Genomic DNA, 17,263 nt, shown 5'->3' with positions numbered 1-17,263 from the left:
TTTAAGATTTTATTTATTTATTTGATAGAGATCACAAATAGGCAGAGAGGCAGGCAGAGAGAGAGAGAGAGAGAAGGAAGCAGTCTCCCTGCTGAGCAGAGAGCCGGACGCAGGACCCGATCCCAGGATCCTGGAATCATGACCCAAGGTGAAGGCAGAGGCTTTAACCCCCTAAGCCACCTAGGCGCCCTTATTTTCATATTTAAAGAGGATTTCTGAAACATATTAACAGGGATTTCATTTCTAGTATTTATTGGTTTTGGCTTTAAAAGCGTTGCCTTTATTTTAAGCCATCTTTATTATGAGTGAATGAATGGCAGGTTATCCCGCTGAACTCACTTAGTCTATATTTACTGAACATCTAGTATGTGCCAGACCTGGGGGCTAAAGGGGAGAGTAGAATAGACACAGAGCCTGCCATCATTGCGTGCATGGTCAGCAGGGAGAGAACCAAAGGAATAGAGCCAACAGATAAAAAGAGTCCTTCTCAAGCCTGGTTGGACGTGAGAGCCACTGGCGAGGAGTCTACAAATTCTGTTTATAGGCGGGTAACTAACCATCCCAGTCTGCCTAAGATAGAGGTGTCTTCCAGGATGTGGACTGATGTCTGGGCCTCCCTCGGTGATTCCAAGATGCCTCCAAGATTGAGAACTGCTGGGTTAGGAGGAAATGTAGAACATGTTGGCTCTTGACCTCAGGAAAGACTGTCTGGCAAATAAGGCTTTCTCAGGCCATGTGTATGTGGTTACTTACACAGACAGGGAGAGAGTGCATTCATGGACTAGACCAGGCATCCTGCTAACTTGGGCAAAGTCTTGGAAGGAGCAGGGGTCTGGCTCAGAGTGGACAGGGAGTGGCTCTGGTTATTATGTCAGAGAGACCCCAGACTGCCCAAGCCAGGGGTGTCGCAGCCACTCCCAGGTCCACAGAACAAGCCGCGGGGGCCCTGTAAACAAGATTAATTGGGAGGGAACAGACCCCAGAAGCAAAATTGCCCCAGACAACAAAGGACAGAATAAAACTTGTTAGCCCACCAGGCAACCCCGTCCACTCTTCTTTGCTCTGTTAATAGATGAAGTTCTGTGTTAATTATGTTTGAAAAATAAAAAGTTTTAAAGCCACAAATCTAAAGCAGCTCACTCATTTAAAAGATATTCTGGGGTTTACTTTCATTTAAACCCTTCTTTCTGTTATGATGTTCAACCATTGTAGGTATGTCTTCTCCGTAACGCAGCAACAAAAAACTGTCTTCATCCATGTAGCTATGGTTTTTTTTTTTTTTTACGTTGAATATTCTTATTCCTACTTGGCTTCATACTTTATAATAGGTATAAAATGCTGAATTTGAAATGAGAAAGTGCAAATAAAAGTAAATATGTATATGTATCTATTTTTTTGTAAACATATATATTTAAAATATATTTTAATTCCGATTTATTTATTTACCTGTACTGTGGTGAAATTTTCATAGGCACTTCTATCTCATTCTGGTTCATATGAAGCTGAAATGTGTACAACTCCTTTTGTTTGATGAAATTGCCTTGCATAATGCATGAGCAAAAATAGCTCTGCCTCTGCTCTCAGCAGCATTATTGGCAAAACTGGTAAGATAGGGCTTAGCGTCTCTTATAAGTCAAAATAAGAAAATTTCCTTGTCAATGAACAGGTATTCCATGGCAGAAGAATCCTTTTCTCCCTTTAGGTGCACCGGGGTGGGGGGTTGTCAGTGTGTTTGTTTACCTGCGGTTTCCTGAGATCATTCTCCTCCACATTTCCTAAGTTTCCAAGGAATATCTTCCCTGCCTGGCAAGTCCTGTAGTGGAAAATGTGTCCCGAGAACTGACTTTTTTTGATAGAACAAAACACTATCAGAGAATGCGGACTTTTCTGCTGTTTTCATACTTTTTTGTTAAACATTGTATCAAGCGTGGCTCCCTTTCCAAATACCCCATGACCTTTCACTGCAGGTTCATCATTTGGTTTTCTGTTGATGGTTACTAAGGTAAACTTCTCTTCTTCAGCTGCCACTGGGGCCAGCAGGGTTTCAGCCTGCACCCTTCCCAGGCCCTTGCAAAGGAGGGTGGAACCGACATCTGCGGTAGTGGTTTCGAATGTTGGTAGATTGTTTACACTGGAGATTGCCTGCTGCCGTTTGTTTTTACTTTTGCCAGGCTTAATGCTTTGTAATCTTTTAAGACTACTTTCGCAGTGTTAGCCAGGATATGAGAATAATTTCCCCGTTGTCGGGGGGAACGAAAATGGCATTCGAGAAGTCTAAGCAATGCTGACCTCATCACTTCCCGATGTATCGCTGATCTCTGCACTTTGGAACTCCTCGAAATTTGAAACTGATAAAACTATAGCTCTCTTGAATCTGGAAATGTCACACACTGAAGCATTTTCTGAATGCCTCCCAGAAATTCTGCGTTCCAGAAAGGCAAAGAATTGTGTATTTTAACAATCCTTTGTGTATCTTGACTTAATGAGAATTTGAGTTTTGGGAAGTTAACAGTGGGAGCATACATGAAATATTAAGTATAGTGTGTGTTCCCGTGGAAATTACATTAAATGCCACATTTCCTAGGATAACAGTGCATTGAATTGAAACTGAAACCTAATGAGAAATCTTTATATATAGACATAACAGAAAAAAAAATATCATCAAGAAGTTTATTCATTTCCTTAAAAATATAGAGCGCAATAGAGAGCATCTACCAGGAGGCAGATAAATGTGATATGTATCCTTATATGTTTAAAACCTAGTGAGGAATACAGATAAGTATATTGCATGGAAAAAGCAATATCTAAAAAGATCACCATGTACAGTTGTCGAGGTTGTGTACTGCACAGTGGTACATAGTGGCTCTCTTGAGCTAAGACCCAAATAAAGTGTAGGAGTGAGCTAGGAAAGGAAACAAGAACTAGTAGAGTGGAATGTATGAAGGAAGGAAGATGAAAGACTATCCTAGTTAAAGAAAACACCATTTGAAAAGGCTGAGAAGCAAGAGAGAGTGTGGCACCTTAGCATAAAGGAGCTAAAAGAAACTCTGTGCTGCTGTAGACTGTGACAAGGATGTGGTGGTGAGCCAGAACAGCCAGAACATCAGGGCCTTATAAGTCAAGGACAGTGGCAATTCTCCCAGGTGTTTTAGGCCAGAAAGCATTACAAACACTGTGGCTACCGTGTGGAGATCAGATTTGAGTAGGGCAAGGTTCCCTGCATAAGCAGGAAGCCTGCCTCAATACTCCAGGCAGAAGCTAGTGTTCTGAAATGGAGCAGGACAGGAGACCTGGTGGAATGGATGGTTTGGAGAGGAATTTAGGAAATTAAGTCATCAAGACTGATAGACTTTTGGGAAAGGAGAAAGAAGGGATATCAGTGAAGATGCTGAGATTTCTTAATTGTTCATTGGGTAGTCAGGGGCTCAAGTCACTCATATTTGGAACCCAGAGGAAGAACAGGATTGGGGGTAAAGAGAGTGGGTTTGGTCCAAGGGGAGAGGCCCACCAGGAAGTTGGACACATGGGTCTGGAAGATGGGGAGGGATCAGGCTGGCGATACAGATTGGGGAAGCTAAAAGTCAGGGGGTGGGAATCAGACAGGTATTTGAAAAGCCTGTAGCAGAAACAACTAAATCGCTGGTTTAAACTCACATTTGCTTTTCTCTGTCATGATGAAAAGTACAGAGCTAAGAAGTCCAGACTGGTTGGAAGACTCTACAGTATGGGCAGGAACCAGCCCCTTCAATGGTTCTGCCAGGGCCCCAACAATGACTCCCAACCTCAGGCCACTTGCTAGAATGACCAACTGTGTCCGTTTGTTTGGGACTCAGAGGGTTCCCGAGATATGAGACTTTTCGTTTTCAAGCCAGGAAAGTCCCAGGTTAACTAGGATGAGTTGGTCACCCTAATGACCCCCTGCGTTTAACATGGCCACTGTAGCTCCAGCTCAGATGGGAAGACAAGCCAACTGCATCAGGCCCATGTTTAAAGTGGCTTTCCTGGAAACCCCATCCAACAAGCTTCTCTTCCATCTCTGCGTGGAACTTCATTACTGGCCACCTCTGTGTACAGGGATGGCCTAGCAGGGCGCAAGGGGCCAGGCTCAGTGTAGTCCCAGCCCCCACCAAGCTAGCCTTCTTCAAAGGAAGCAAGAGAGAATGGATACTGGGGAGGCAATTCCTGCTACGGGGAAAAGACTCATCGGAGTACAGAAACCAGACCCACAACCACTGAAAACAAACACTTAAAGAGACAACAGAAGGTGAGAAGATCCCAAGGAGAAGTCTGAGAAGAGAGGTGGAAAGTAGGACCAAAACTAGGAGAGGGGGTAGCGAGGAACCCAGACAACCCAGATATGGGAGAAGTTGCTGAATCACAGAGAAGAAGAAGTGAGACCCCAGCAACCCCCATGGCCTTCTCCCAGGACGAGGACCCATGTTGGCAGCTTCTGGTCATACTCTGGTCATTGGGTCTGCCCTGGGCCTCCCTATTGTTTTTAATGTTGATGCAAGTGGCAGTGGAGGAAAGCTTCCAGGCCCCAGGGCACAGCAAGGTGGCTTCCAGCCCCTGCATGCACGCACGCAAAGTTTCTGCAGTTCTACAGTCCAGGGCACAGCCCTGGCTTCACTGGTGAGCGGCCGCAGTTCCTCCTGAAATGGATACCGGGAAAGCTGGAAAGCCCATTTCCACAGCAGGAAAAGGGATCCCCCTGCCCGCAACCCTATGAACTAGCGTGGTCCTGAAGCCCATACATGGCAATCTGAAGCTGCTCTTTAAATGCAGACTTTCCTTTATCCTAAAGCAAATTGGTATTTGAAACCTTCCCCAACAGGAAAGCCTCTGCTACACCAGAGGTTCCATTCTGGCAGGGGTTTCTTACTACTCGGGACCAAAATAGGACTGCAAATGCCGGTTACTTCTTCTCAATTATAGATCATTTCCTCTGTTACATTTCTGAAGTCCTGCCTGTGTCCTGCCTACAAATCAGCCCTCCTCAGTGCATTGCTTTCTGGCGGGATTTAGATTTCAGTGCCTACCTTTCAGAGCTCATTCATCGCTTTATCCATTTAGACTAACTAAACATCAGGGCTTTGGAGCAGTTTGAGTGGGAATGACAAGTTTCTTGGAACTTTGTCATGTTTAGGGAACTCCTATGTCAAGGAGAGGCTAGAAGAGAAGCCATTCCCATCAAAAACATTTACTGAAAAGAGATGTGCCTTATAGGGAGCCCCTTTTTAAGGCCGCAGGGAGGTTGGAAGTCTGGTAGACTTGCTCATATTGGATAACACAGAGGACCCTGTTGTATGACACCAGGGGCCCAGTCCGGCACAGACACTGATTACACACAGGATGCACACAGAGTGCCTTCTGCTCAGTGCTCACGAGTAATTACTTACTAGGACATTGGACTGACATGCTAGGCTGTGCCCTGTACTTACGAGTCTCTGCCGTTGTCGTCCTCATGCTGAATGGCTCTTTGTTGCCCCAGTACCCCCTCCCCGGCAGTATCTACAGAGGATAATGGCTGGGGTTCTCGGAGCCTAAGATTGTGGAGTCTCTGTCTACTGTCTCTAATCCAAGTGCAGGCGCAGACGTCTTACTCTGCGTCGACTCTGACCTTTGTTTTGTGACCATCCTTTGCGGGTGGTGGGGAGATATACTACTGTAGATCACTTATAAGGCATACCCTAATTTTAGAAAACTGCATGTTTAAAAACCTTTTAAATTTGAGGCAAGATGCTAAAAAGTTAATCTGGTTATCATGTTATCAATATGAAGAGTATGTGTAGAAAAGCCAAAAGGGGCTTCCGCACAGAAACATCGGTTCCTCCGGGATTCCTCCATCAAGGAAAGGGTGAAAACTTTGCTCTCCTGCTATAGGAAGATGAATACAAGTACGAAAAGATAAATTAATAAAGAGACAGGCAAGGAAATATTTGGAGGCAGTGTGGAGCAGGGGGGAAGGCATGGACTCGGAGCCCAACCTTCGTTGGGTAGCTGTGACCGTGGACTGCTGCATTAACATTCCTGGATCTCTCTTTCCTCCCTCGTGAAGTGGAAGTTCGGCCTGATGGGATCATCTGTCAGGATTGAGAGGGAAGAACACAGGTCAAGAAGCCCATGCCTGCAACCCAACAAACGTCAGTTCCCTTGGAATCTTTGTTTCTTCTCCATATATATTCATAAATTGTTCAGTAAATCACAGAGGATGCTGGTAAATCTAGGGACAGAAGGTGGGAACACCTTATGCAAACCATAGAAATTTGTGATTTTTCTTTGATATTTCAGAACAGAACATTCTTCTGCCAGAGGTCATCAGTTTTAATTAATTAATCATTTATTAATGATTGTGAGTCTAATTGAGGAAAAGAAGCAAATATTCACAATCCCAAGTATTTAATACAGTGTTTTTTACATTTGAGAAATGCTATGCTATTTATTTTCCAGCAAGGTAGTCAATTTTTTGACATCTCGGTTTTTGAGAACCCCTAGGCCCACTGCATTTTGTATGCATTTGACTTTTTAATTTTTTGGAAGTCTTCGATGTGCAAAGAAAGCAAGACTCCTTCCCCAGGCAAGCTGGTGGCTCGTACGTACTGAAGATGCAGCTCTGTGCAGGCATCCTCTCCCCACAATAGACCAAAACCCTTATGAATGTCTGGTAGGTCTCTGCGTGCATTATTGTCCGGGCTGCTTTGATCAGTTAGTAGATCCAGGAGATGATTGTCATAGCAGAGAATGCAGCTGGGCGGTGGCATGGGACAGACTGCAAGGGACCGAGCTGTGCCCACAGCCGTGGAGCAGGCACGGGGGGAGAACGGATGTGGGTGCAGATGGGTCTCCCGGGCAGCGGGCAGGAGCTGGTGTCAGAAGGACGGGACGATGGGCAGCAGGTAGAACCCGTGGTATCAGTGAGGTCCACCAGGAGATGATGAGATGGGTTAGCCATTAGTGAGACTATGCTGATCAGATATCGGGAAAAATAAGAACTAACATTTATTAAGAGTTGACCACAAGCCCTTGGGCGTGGTGCTAAGAGCTTTACTTATGTTTTACTTATGTTTATGTTTTAAACATGGCTTTACTTATGTTGCCCTGTTTAATCTTTGAAAGTCTGCAAAGTCACTATTTTAGCACACTCATTGCACGAATGTAGGTAGCACTTGTCCGAGAGCGTAAGTAACTGGCTCGGAGTGCCATGATTTGTGGTGGGTTTGGGATTCGAACCAAGTGTTAAGCTGGAACAATAACGACTTACCAACCCTGCCGTGTGCCTCTACAGGCGGGACCCCATCCAGGGAGGCAGGAAGTAAGCCATTCGGGAAATCTGGTGAGGTCATCGCCTGAGTTCAGGGGCTGGACTTCAGCCCCAGGAAGGAAGCTGCCAAAAAGAAGGCAGTGTCCTTGTGTTAGATGTGTGTGGTCCTAAGAGCTAACAAAATAAAGATGTAGGCATCATTATCAGACCCAGGATCACACCAGGAGTAAATGTGCTGAACTCCACTTTGGATGTTGAGTAACCCTGGGTGAGAGCCCGGGGGGGCTTTGCTGTGAGGACAGGTGCTCCTGAGGCCGGGCAGCCAGGAGGGGCCCAGCACGGAAGAGCAGAGCTGTAGACCCTCCACATGGAGGGTCAAGTAAGGAGAATGGAGGGAAGACTGTTGTCACTCCCAGCACTGAAAAGGTGTTCCTGGTCTTCTACCTGAACATACTGGCTCTGAACCATCCTGGACAAATAGGAGGCAATGTAAATTTCTCACTATCTCAGGAACAACTAAAGGACCCCCCTCACCCCAATGATAAGAGAAATAACCAACAATTAACATTACAGTGTCCAAAGAATTTTTATAGACATAGTTTTCATCAGGGTCTTATAAGGACTATAGATGGGAAGTCATATCTCACTTGAGCTTGAATTTATGTTCTTAAATTAGCACAAAAGATGGAAATCAGATCCCATCAAAACTGCCCTTGGAGCTTCCTTAAATTATAGAGGAAGTTTCTATGTATAGTTTTCTATGTATTACACTATTTCTATGTACAACACAGCCGATTTTCCTTTTTTTTTTTTTGCCCCGATTTTCCTTTTTAGTGTTGAAATACATAAATAGATTTTATTTAGTGGCTATTTGCATGAACTTATGTGAATGTATATGTTACAGTGGTTGGGTCATTTGTAGTTGGTTTGGGTTTTTTTGTTTGAGTACATCAAGTGGTTTCCCAAATATTGAATGTATACGTAATAGGACTCCGTTGTTGTGTTATTCCCATTTTGCAAATAAAGAAACTGATGACACAGTAAGCCCATGCATGATGAACCTTTAAACAAAGGTTATGCTTTAGAAATCCCAGGTGGGGTCCATCACATGGTCACCTTGGCATGACCATCACTCCTGAAGGACAGTACAGTCACCAAACAGAATTTCAGGGATACCAAGAAGCCCCCCATGATTTCACATCCTGGCCATACGGCCATAGCGATGGCCTGGGATTTAAGTCCCAGCACACTGCACCGGCTATTAGAAGTCATTAATACATTGAACTCTAGCTGCACAGATATGTTGAGCAATTGAATGTGACCCTGGAACTCTTGTTTGTGATGTCCGCCTTCACTGAAATAGAACAGATTTTTCTGTTGTTTTCTGATGCGTACATGTGACTAGAAGACATTCATACCCTGAGGTTCATGGAACCCGACCTTTCTGGCAGGGTGGTTTAATTATTGGGCTTGATTGCTGACTTACTTTTAAAGAAAAAAATCTATTTGAAAGTTTATGGCCCTTTTCTGACCCATCGTAAAGATTTTATCGTTTCTAATAAATATCTTATAAATCAGTTCAAACTGCCTAAACAATAGTATTTGAGGAGTATCCTTCTCTCCCCTCCTGTCTTCATGACCCCAACACTGTGGCCAATAAATCTTTCCCCAGATCCTTGACCTGATGCATCAGTCTGCATGTGATCTCTCCTGTTCTTTGCCTTTTTCTTATTTGTTTGTGTTTAATGTCCCCAGAACATTATTTTCTTTTCTTACTGGTTAAAAAAAGGTGAAGAAAGGGAATGATGTTAGCAAGAATGGTGCAATGAGGACTTCAGAAAATCCTGTCCCCATAAAAGCCACAAAAACAATCAACAGTCGTGAAAATTGACTTTTTAAGAACTTGAAATTACTCAAAGACTTGCAACATTGGGAGTGTTTATTTATTATATAAATCAATGGAATAGAATTGAGAGTTCAGAAATAAATCCTTATATCTATGCTCAATTGATTTTCAACAAGATGCCAGAACAATTTAATGGGCAAACATGAACTCAAAATAGATCAAAGTCCTAAATGTAACAGCTAAAACTATAAAACTCTTAGAGGAAAACATAACTGTAAACCTGTATGTCTTTAAATTAGACAGTAGTTTCTTAGCTTTGACATCAAAAGCATACACAACCAAAGCAAAAATGGGAAATTGGACTTTATCAAAATTTAAAACTTCTGTTCTTCAAAAGATAGCATCAAGAAAGTGAAAAGAAAAAATACTTGCAAATCATGTATCTGATAAGATCTAGAATATATAATCTCATAATTCAACAATAGAAAAAGAAGTAACCCAATTTTTTAAATGAGCAAAGGACTCGAATAGACATTTCTTCAAAGATGATATGCTGGGGTGTGTGGGTGGCTCAGTTGATTGAGCATCTGATTCTTGATTTCAGCTCAGGTCATGATCTCAGCGTTGCGAGATGGAGCCCCAAATCCAGCTCTGTGCTGGGCATGCAACCTGCTTAAGATTCTCTCTCTCCCTCTCCTCTGCCCCCACTGCTCTAAAAACAAACAAACAGACAAACAAACAAAGTGCAAATGACCAATAAGCACACAAAAGGATGCACTACATCATTCGTTATTAGAGAAATGCAAATCAAAAACAGAGTTAGGTACCACTTCACATCTGCCAGGATGGCAATGATAACTAAAGATGGACAGTGACAAGCGTTGATGAACAGATGGAGAAACTAGAACTCTCATACATTCCTCGTGGACATGTAAATGCTGTTGCCATTTTAGAAAACAGCTTGGCAGCTCCTCACAGTTAAATATAGAATTATCGTTGACCTAATAGTTCTACTCCCCCATGTATACCTAGGAGAACTGAAATTTATGTTACATAAAAACTTGTACACAAATATTCATAGTTGCATTATTCATAATAGCCAACAGGTAGAAAATACCCACATGCCCATCAACTGATGAGTTGTTAAAATAGCAGTATATCCATAAAATGGAATATTATTCAGCCTCAAAAAAGAACGAAGTTTTAATACATGCTACAATGTGGTGAACTTTAAAAACATGATGCTAAGTGAAAGAAGCCAGTCACAAAAGACCACGTTATAGAATTCCATTCATTTGAAATTTCCAGAAAAGGCAAATAGACAGAAAATAAATCTGTGGTTCCCAGAGGCTAGCAGGAGGGAAAAAATGGGTATGAGATTTCTTTTTTGGGTGGTGAAAAGATTCTGGAAATAGGTAGTAGTGATGGTTGCAGAGTATACTAAAAACCACTGAATTGTATTAAAAGGGTGAGTTTTATTGTGTGTAAATTCTGTTCAAGATTAACTTCCAGGGGCGCCTGGGTGGCTCAGTGGGTTAGGCCGCTGCCTTCGGCTCGGGTCATGATCTCGGGGTCCTGGGATTGAGTCCCGCGTCGGGCTCTCTGCTCGGCGAGGAGCCTGATTCCCTCTCTCTCTCTCTGCCTGCCTCTCCGACTACTTGTGATTTCTCTCTATCAAATAAATAAATAAAATCTTAAAAAAAATAATAATTAAAAAAAAAAAAAGATTAACTTCCAGATGTCAATCCAGATAGAATGAACGAAATACATTGCTTCTCGGCCCTTTAGCTAAGATTGAGCATAGAATAAATGAAATATTTCCCATACAAAGAAGACCTCATTGACTCAGTAGCAAAATGATTCTTTTGAATAAAGTCAGAAGAAACAACTCACCAAAAACATTATCAGTTTGTTCTAGAATAGCGATTTTATTAGTGGGAGTCCAGGGAAGGGCACCATCTCAGATACCAATATCTTTTTTATTCTCTCTTCATGTTCTAAAACTTCTTCAAAATTTACCATGTTCCTTCTGTCTGGTTTCCCTCTAACATGACGACAGCTAGTTCAGTTTAACTCTTTATGACACTAAAGCCACAAACAAGGATAAAGCACATTGTTTCATCACAAGTACTAACTCAAACTGATGGGTAAGTGACCCCATGGAACACTGTTTAGAAGGATTCTGGGCTATATCCAGGCAAGGTGGGGTGGGGGTGGGGGACTAGTAATTAGTTAAGAAAATCTGTCTTGAGTTTGGCGGTGTTAGTAGAGGTGGGAGGCTCTTGAGCTCATTCTTTGATCTGGGGAAATGCATTATTCTGCTGAGTGGATCCAAAATCGGGTAGATAAATCTGGATGCACTATGATGGCTAATGGGCACATTCACACAGCAGGACTGAAAAGAAATTTGAGGTCTGCCGTTTACACGCAAAACCCAATATTTTGAAATAGCCAACATTTACGACGGAGATACCAAGATCTCTCAGTAAGTAGCACCAACTTTCATACTGTATACTATCAAGATATTTTTAAATAACTTTTGATAGGATGTGCTCTCAAAGGTTCTTCCTATGAAAACATTAGCATAGGCTTATAATAAAATCGGATATAGTGAGAGATTCCATCAAGGAGAGATTTTTTTTTTTAAGTTTTTATTGAAATTCCAGTTAGTGAACCCAGTGTACTGTTAGTTTCTGTCGTACAGTGTAGTGATTCAGCACTTGCATACGTCACCTGGGGTTCATTCCAGCAAGTGTCCTCTCCCCAGTCCCCACAGGCCCTTTCCCTCTCAGAACCCTCGGTTTGTTATTCATAGTTAAGAGTCGGTTCCTCGGGGGCGCCTGGGTGGCTCAGTGGGTTAAGCCTCTGGCTTAGGCTCAGGTCATGATCTCAGGGTCCTGGGATCGAGCCCTCCATCGGGCTCTCCGCTCAGCAGGGAGCCTGCTTCCTTCTCCCTCTCTCTGCCTGCCTCTCTGCCTACTTGTGATCTCTGTCTATCAAATAAGTAAATAAAATCTTTAAAAAAAAAGGAAAGCGTAAGTTCCTTGGTTTGCCTCTTGCTCTTCCCCTCACCCTCATCCCTGGCTCGTTTGTTTTCTTCCTTAAGTGCCACATATGATGCCATCATATGTGTTTGTCTTTCTCTGATTTATTTCACTTAGCGTAGTACTCTCTAGCTCTAAGAGAGAATTTTTTTATGGCAGTCACTGAAAAATCAAGATAATCACCAGTAGATGGGCTCTCGAGCCTGCTGTAGCCCACATTTACTTGGAGTTTTACCTCCCAAGACGCACAGGCGGTGCAGGTCCCTGCTGGAGGAAGCCACTGACCAGAGTCAAATTCAGAAGGCTCAGGCTACCGTTCTTGCTTCCAATCCGTTTTGTTCTGTCCTCCATGTTTTTGCATACGCTTTTCCATTTAGTTTGCAGAACTATGAGATTTCGTTGTGGAAGACTGCAGAGGAGGAGCGTGTTACTCCTAATCTTAAGAATTAGCTGACAATGAACTTTGCCTAGTCCGCAAGATCTGAGGCAACCAAATAAATTCAATCTACTCTAATGGTGCAAATTAGATGCACATCAAATCATTGAGTATGAGGGGAGCTGTGGAAGGAGAAGTTTGAGTCCACCATGGTATTCTGACTCCAGCAGAGGCATGCTGCTCTTCTGGGTTCTGAAGTTCTTGAAATCTCATGAGTATGGAGACCAGGAGGACGAGTGCAACATGCTCACTAGGCCTGATGTGAGATGATAGTAGGCCACAGACACCTGGCTTCAGTGTCGGGGGGTAATAGGGAGTAGTGGGGATTATGGCAAAAATGGAGCACCCATGCTACCGTCTGAAGAGGCAGGACTGTGTAGCTCCAGCCCGTTGTTGTCATGTGACTGCGGTCTCAGTGTTGTGGGACCTTCAAGTTTTTCACCAGATGGCAGAGATCCCATGTTCAGGCAACATTCGGGAGGCCACTGAAATGCATTGGCAGGCCGTACCTGCCCTTAGCTTCACTGGACCACAGTTGTGTATTTCCTTGAGTTGCAAACAGCAGACTAATGCTTTCCTGGTGCTCCTTTCTCTTTCCAGGACACTACATTTATGTGGACACCTCCTTTGCCAAGCCGGGGGAAAAAGCTGTGCTGCTCAGCTCTGACCTACAGGCTGAGGAATGGAGCTGCCTCCGACTGGTCTACCAGATAACCACGTCTTCAGGGTCTCCATCAGACCCCAGCCGGCTGAACCTCTATGTGAGATTTCAAGATGAAAGCTTTGATCGCTTGCTTTGGTCAGCAAAGGAACCTTCAGACAGCTGGCTCATAGCCAGCTTGGATTTACAAAACAGTACCAAGAAATTCAAGGTAGGTAGAATATAGGCGCCTGGCTTATCACACAGCACTATGCTACTCTGAGATCTTGTGATGATTTCTGCCACTGAAGTTACTTATCTCCTGTGCTAGGATGCACTGCTTTAGAAGAGATATGCCCCAGGAGAATATTAGTAATTAATAATTATTAAGTTAATATTTTGTTTATTCTTTAGAAAAGCTTCTTCCCAGATTTCTTTCTTGTGTATTTAAATGGGATTCTGTGAGAGTCTAAATGGAGCCTAAACCAGCCTCTTCAATTGAAATTTATTTTTTAACGGGCTTTAGAGAGTGTTCTCATGTCTAATCATTTTGTTTCACACTTTCTGAGTTCTGTGTTGTATCTTCCTAACAGTCTGTTTGCTACAAATTTTGAATAAGACATTCACTATAGTTAAAGGAAGAGTGGAGATACTTTGAAGAGGGAAAGATTCGTAAAGGACATGTTCTGAGTCCTTTTCAAAGATGGCGGGTCGTTCCATCAGAAGTGTTGGAAGAGGAAGGTCGACCATGTGACATCTGGACTCACGTGGCCAGATGCGAAGTGTGACGTGTTGAAACTGTGTCGTGGAGGAAAGAATGGGGCCTTCATAAACATTTCTCCATTCCTGATTCCCCTTTCAATTCTGTATCCCATCTCTCTCCCTGACGAAGCGTTGAAATGCCGTCTTCTCCTCCCCTCAGGCAGGATGTGGGATTGAGGGAAGGAGCACTGAGGTCCGAGCTCTCTAGTTCACACTGTCCACCCAGCAGTAGGCCACATCCTAAATCTCCCAGCGTAGTTGCCAAAGACTGGGCCGACGTCATGTAAAGAGAAGCAAAGACTTTCAGAAACGGGGTCAGAGATGAACCACAACAGTTCTTGAAATCAGTCACGTAAATTGTCATGCTTCCCTTGGTTCTTTATTTAAAATTTTCAGATTTTTTTTTTTAGCAATATGGCAACTACAAGTTGATTCAGGAGCTACTTCCGTCTCGTGTGGGGGTCTCCCACCACTGGTCAGATTGTACTTCCTGCCTCCTCCACCTCCTCCTCCAAGGGTTTTCCCCACTGAGGCCTCTGTCCTGAGTCCCTGACAGCTCTCAGAATGCGTTTCCCCAAGGTCACTAGCCCTCCTCTCCATCCATAGCCAACTGGTGTCATCACAGGTGCTAGAGGAGGGGGTGGTTGAGACAGCAGTTGAAGACAGTTGGCTCCAAGCTTTTACTGGACATCTTGCTCACCTTGTACACACACATACACATTCTTTTAGAGCCCGCCGTGAGATTGCTTCCCTGTGAGATTGCCAGGAATTAGCTGAGACAAGCAATGTCGCCTTGCCTTGAGCTCCTGAACAGCTCCTGACTAGTGTCTGAGATACCGAGCCAGGAAAACACGGTGTTGGAAGCCTAACTCCCTTCTTCCTCATGTGTCGTGCAGATTTTAGTCGAAGGGGTGCTGGGACAGGGCAGCACGGCCAGCATCGCCCTCTTTGAAATCAAGATGACCACAGGCTACTGTATTGGTAAGTGGGTTTCCTTCTCACTGCATCAGAATGTGAATTGTGAATCTTTTTAAATCTGTTGCCAGAAGGAACGGAATGAAATCTACAGGCAGAGTGTTTCATGGAAGTCAGTGCACAATGCACCGTAGCTTAGCCGCTTCTCGAGACTCTCTTGAATGGGGTGTGTTGTCTCGTTGGAGTGCGCCCGGACTGGCTCGATTAGCACAGGGAAAGGAGATGTAGCCGCTAGAACCGGAGCTGCTGCCCGAATGTCCACATACTCTAATAACGGTAATTTCCTGTTTGCACTGAACTCCGCTTCCGCCAGAAAAGCAGGCTCCGCATTCCCTTCTTTCCTCATTTTCTCCATTTCTCTCAAACACACCTTGGCCCCTCTGTGCCCATGGCCGCTCGCCTTCTGCTTGTCTGCGATTGGTGTTATTTCTCTATGAGCTGGGCACTGCTGGAGGAGGCCAGGCCAGGCTCTGGGGGTGCAGGGAGGAACAGGACCGGACGTCGGGCGGCACTCAACACCAGAGCTGCATTTGAGTTGGCGTTTCAGGAAGCGGGGGCCTTCAGTGATGGGCAGGTCCAGGGGAAGAGCGTGCAGAGCCCAGTGGGGAGGAAGCGCAGAGCCCGCTCAGGCACTGGCCAGGAACAGAGGAAGGTGCTGGCAGTGCTCATCAGGACCCAGGCGAGGCTTTGGGAAGAGTCTGGATCCCGGCTGAAGAGTGTGGATGGTTCTGTGGTCAGCAGGTTCTCCAAGTCAGCGGAGGAAGGGCCTGCAGGCTGTGTCCTCAGCTGGTGACTCTGTCGGCCCCGTGGAAAGTGACTTGGAAACAAAGAATATGCTTAGGAGAGGCAGACCCCCGACGTGGTTGTGACCTTACAGACAGGACATAACAATGGCCCAACACTGGGCCTGAATAGGGAGAAAGTGGGACACGGCCAGATTTTCAGCACTGACAGCCTGGGAGTTGAACAGCTCCGGAGAGGAAGAGGAAGGAGAGTCGAAGGCGATTCTGAATAAAAAAGAGCTTTTGCTAATTCCCTCTCACTTCTGTTTTGACCGTCCAAGGATAATACTAAGGCAAGTGAAGGAAAACAGGAGGGAAGAAATAGTGACCATGTTCTGAAGCTGCAGTGGGGTTAGATCCAGGCTCCCCGGGTAGCTCCCTGGGGGCAGCAGGTGCGCCAACGGCAGCCCGCCCACCGATCGGACGCCCCTGCTGCAGCGCCACCTGCTGGCTCCTCAACTGCCAGCGCCCCGAGGCCTCTGTTTCTCCACCTACAAAATGGGTATAAAATGCTTTCCTCCTAGGAATCGTGGGGGGGCTGATGAGATCATTAGGGATGAAGGTGACTGGCCCAGGGCTGAGCACTTTCCACATGTATATTTCCTCTCTTCAAATCACTCAGTGGCTTCTGGTTTGTTTAAAAGACAGAAGGAGTGCCAACACTTCCATTTTGTTGAGACGCCTTTCCCACCATCCCCTCGCCTTCCTTTCTGTGCTTGCTCTTTGCTTGTTTCCTCATCTGTAAAATAGGTTAATAATAGTACCTACCTCGTGGGATTGTTTTGAGAATCAGACAAGTTAATTCAGTTAAAGTGCTTAGAATAGTACCTGGCACATTCAGGACTATTTTGCTATTTGATTCTCGAGCAGCCTTTGGCATGGAACATGGGGTATTTCTTGGCAGACGCTGCAGTGGGAGAGTTGCAGATCAAAATCTTAAAATTTTTCAGTGGTTGCTAATGTAAATACACTTTGATAACTATATCAGTCGGGGTCCTGGCAGGAAAGTGGAAAGAGAGGGTCCATTCAACCCGAAGGATTTGAAGAAGACTCATTAGGGGCTACAAAGGTGTGGTTGCATGAAGGAAACCAGCAAAAAACATTGGGGGTGATCCAGGGCTAGTAAGAGTGATGATTCATCAGCCTTGAGGGCAGTGGGGAAGGGGCCACAGAGCCTGGAGCCAGTGGCTGTGTGGGGAGGGCTCCTTGTCCAGACCCTGTCCTCAGGGCAGGGACATAGCCAACCCATGAGAACCTGGCAGGGAGGGAGCTGGAGGAATGGACAGCAGCCTCGTTCTCCTACTTTCCATTGGTCGACTCCAACAGGAAGACAGAAGGGGAGGCCAGTGACACAGTCCATGCAGGTCTACCGCTGGAGTGAAAAAAAAAAAAAAAGTGGGGGTGAGGTCTGGAGGGGTCATGGGAGATGGTCAGGACAATCAAATTTCATATTTGTAATTGATGATTATGGGGGTCCATACAGGCAGTGGTTTGTGAGCTTCTCATTCCCACTAGAG

The 17,263-nt window shown here is 44.7% G+C and overlaps 1 protein-coding gene across 1 annotated transcript in view; it reads left to right on the top strand.

Annotated features, from left to right (window-relative positions):
• MAMDC2 (MAM domain containing 2) overlaps nucleotides 1-17,263 on the top strand; it is a 140,563-nt gene that overhangs the window by 48,269 nt on the left and 75,031 nt on the right. The window contains exons 3-4 of the mRNA XM_032307502.1: nucleotides 13,188-13,459; nucleotides 14,886-14,970. Coding sequence (XP_032163393.1) covers nucleotides 13,188-13,459; nucleotides 14,886-14,970 — 357 coding nt within the window. The remainder of the gene's footprint in view (nucleotides 1-13,187; nucleotides 13,460-14,885; nucleotides 14,971-17,263) is intronic.

This window comes from Mustela erminea, chromosome 12 (genome assembly GCF_009829155.1).
Source record: "Mustela erminea isolate mMusErm1 chromosome 12, mMusErm1.Pri, whole genome shotgun sequence".
NCBI classification, from domain to species: Eukaryota; Metazoa; Chordata; class Mammalia; order Carnivora; family Mustelidae; genus Mustela; species Mustela erminea.
The sequence above is the reverse complement of the archived record's forward strand: the minus strand, read 5'-3'. Positions and strand labels throughout refer to the sequence as shown.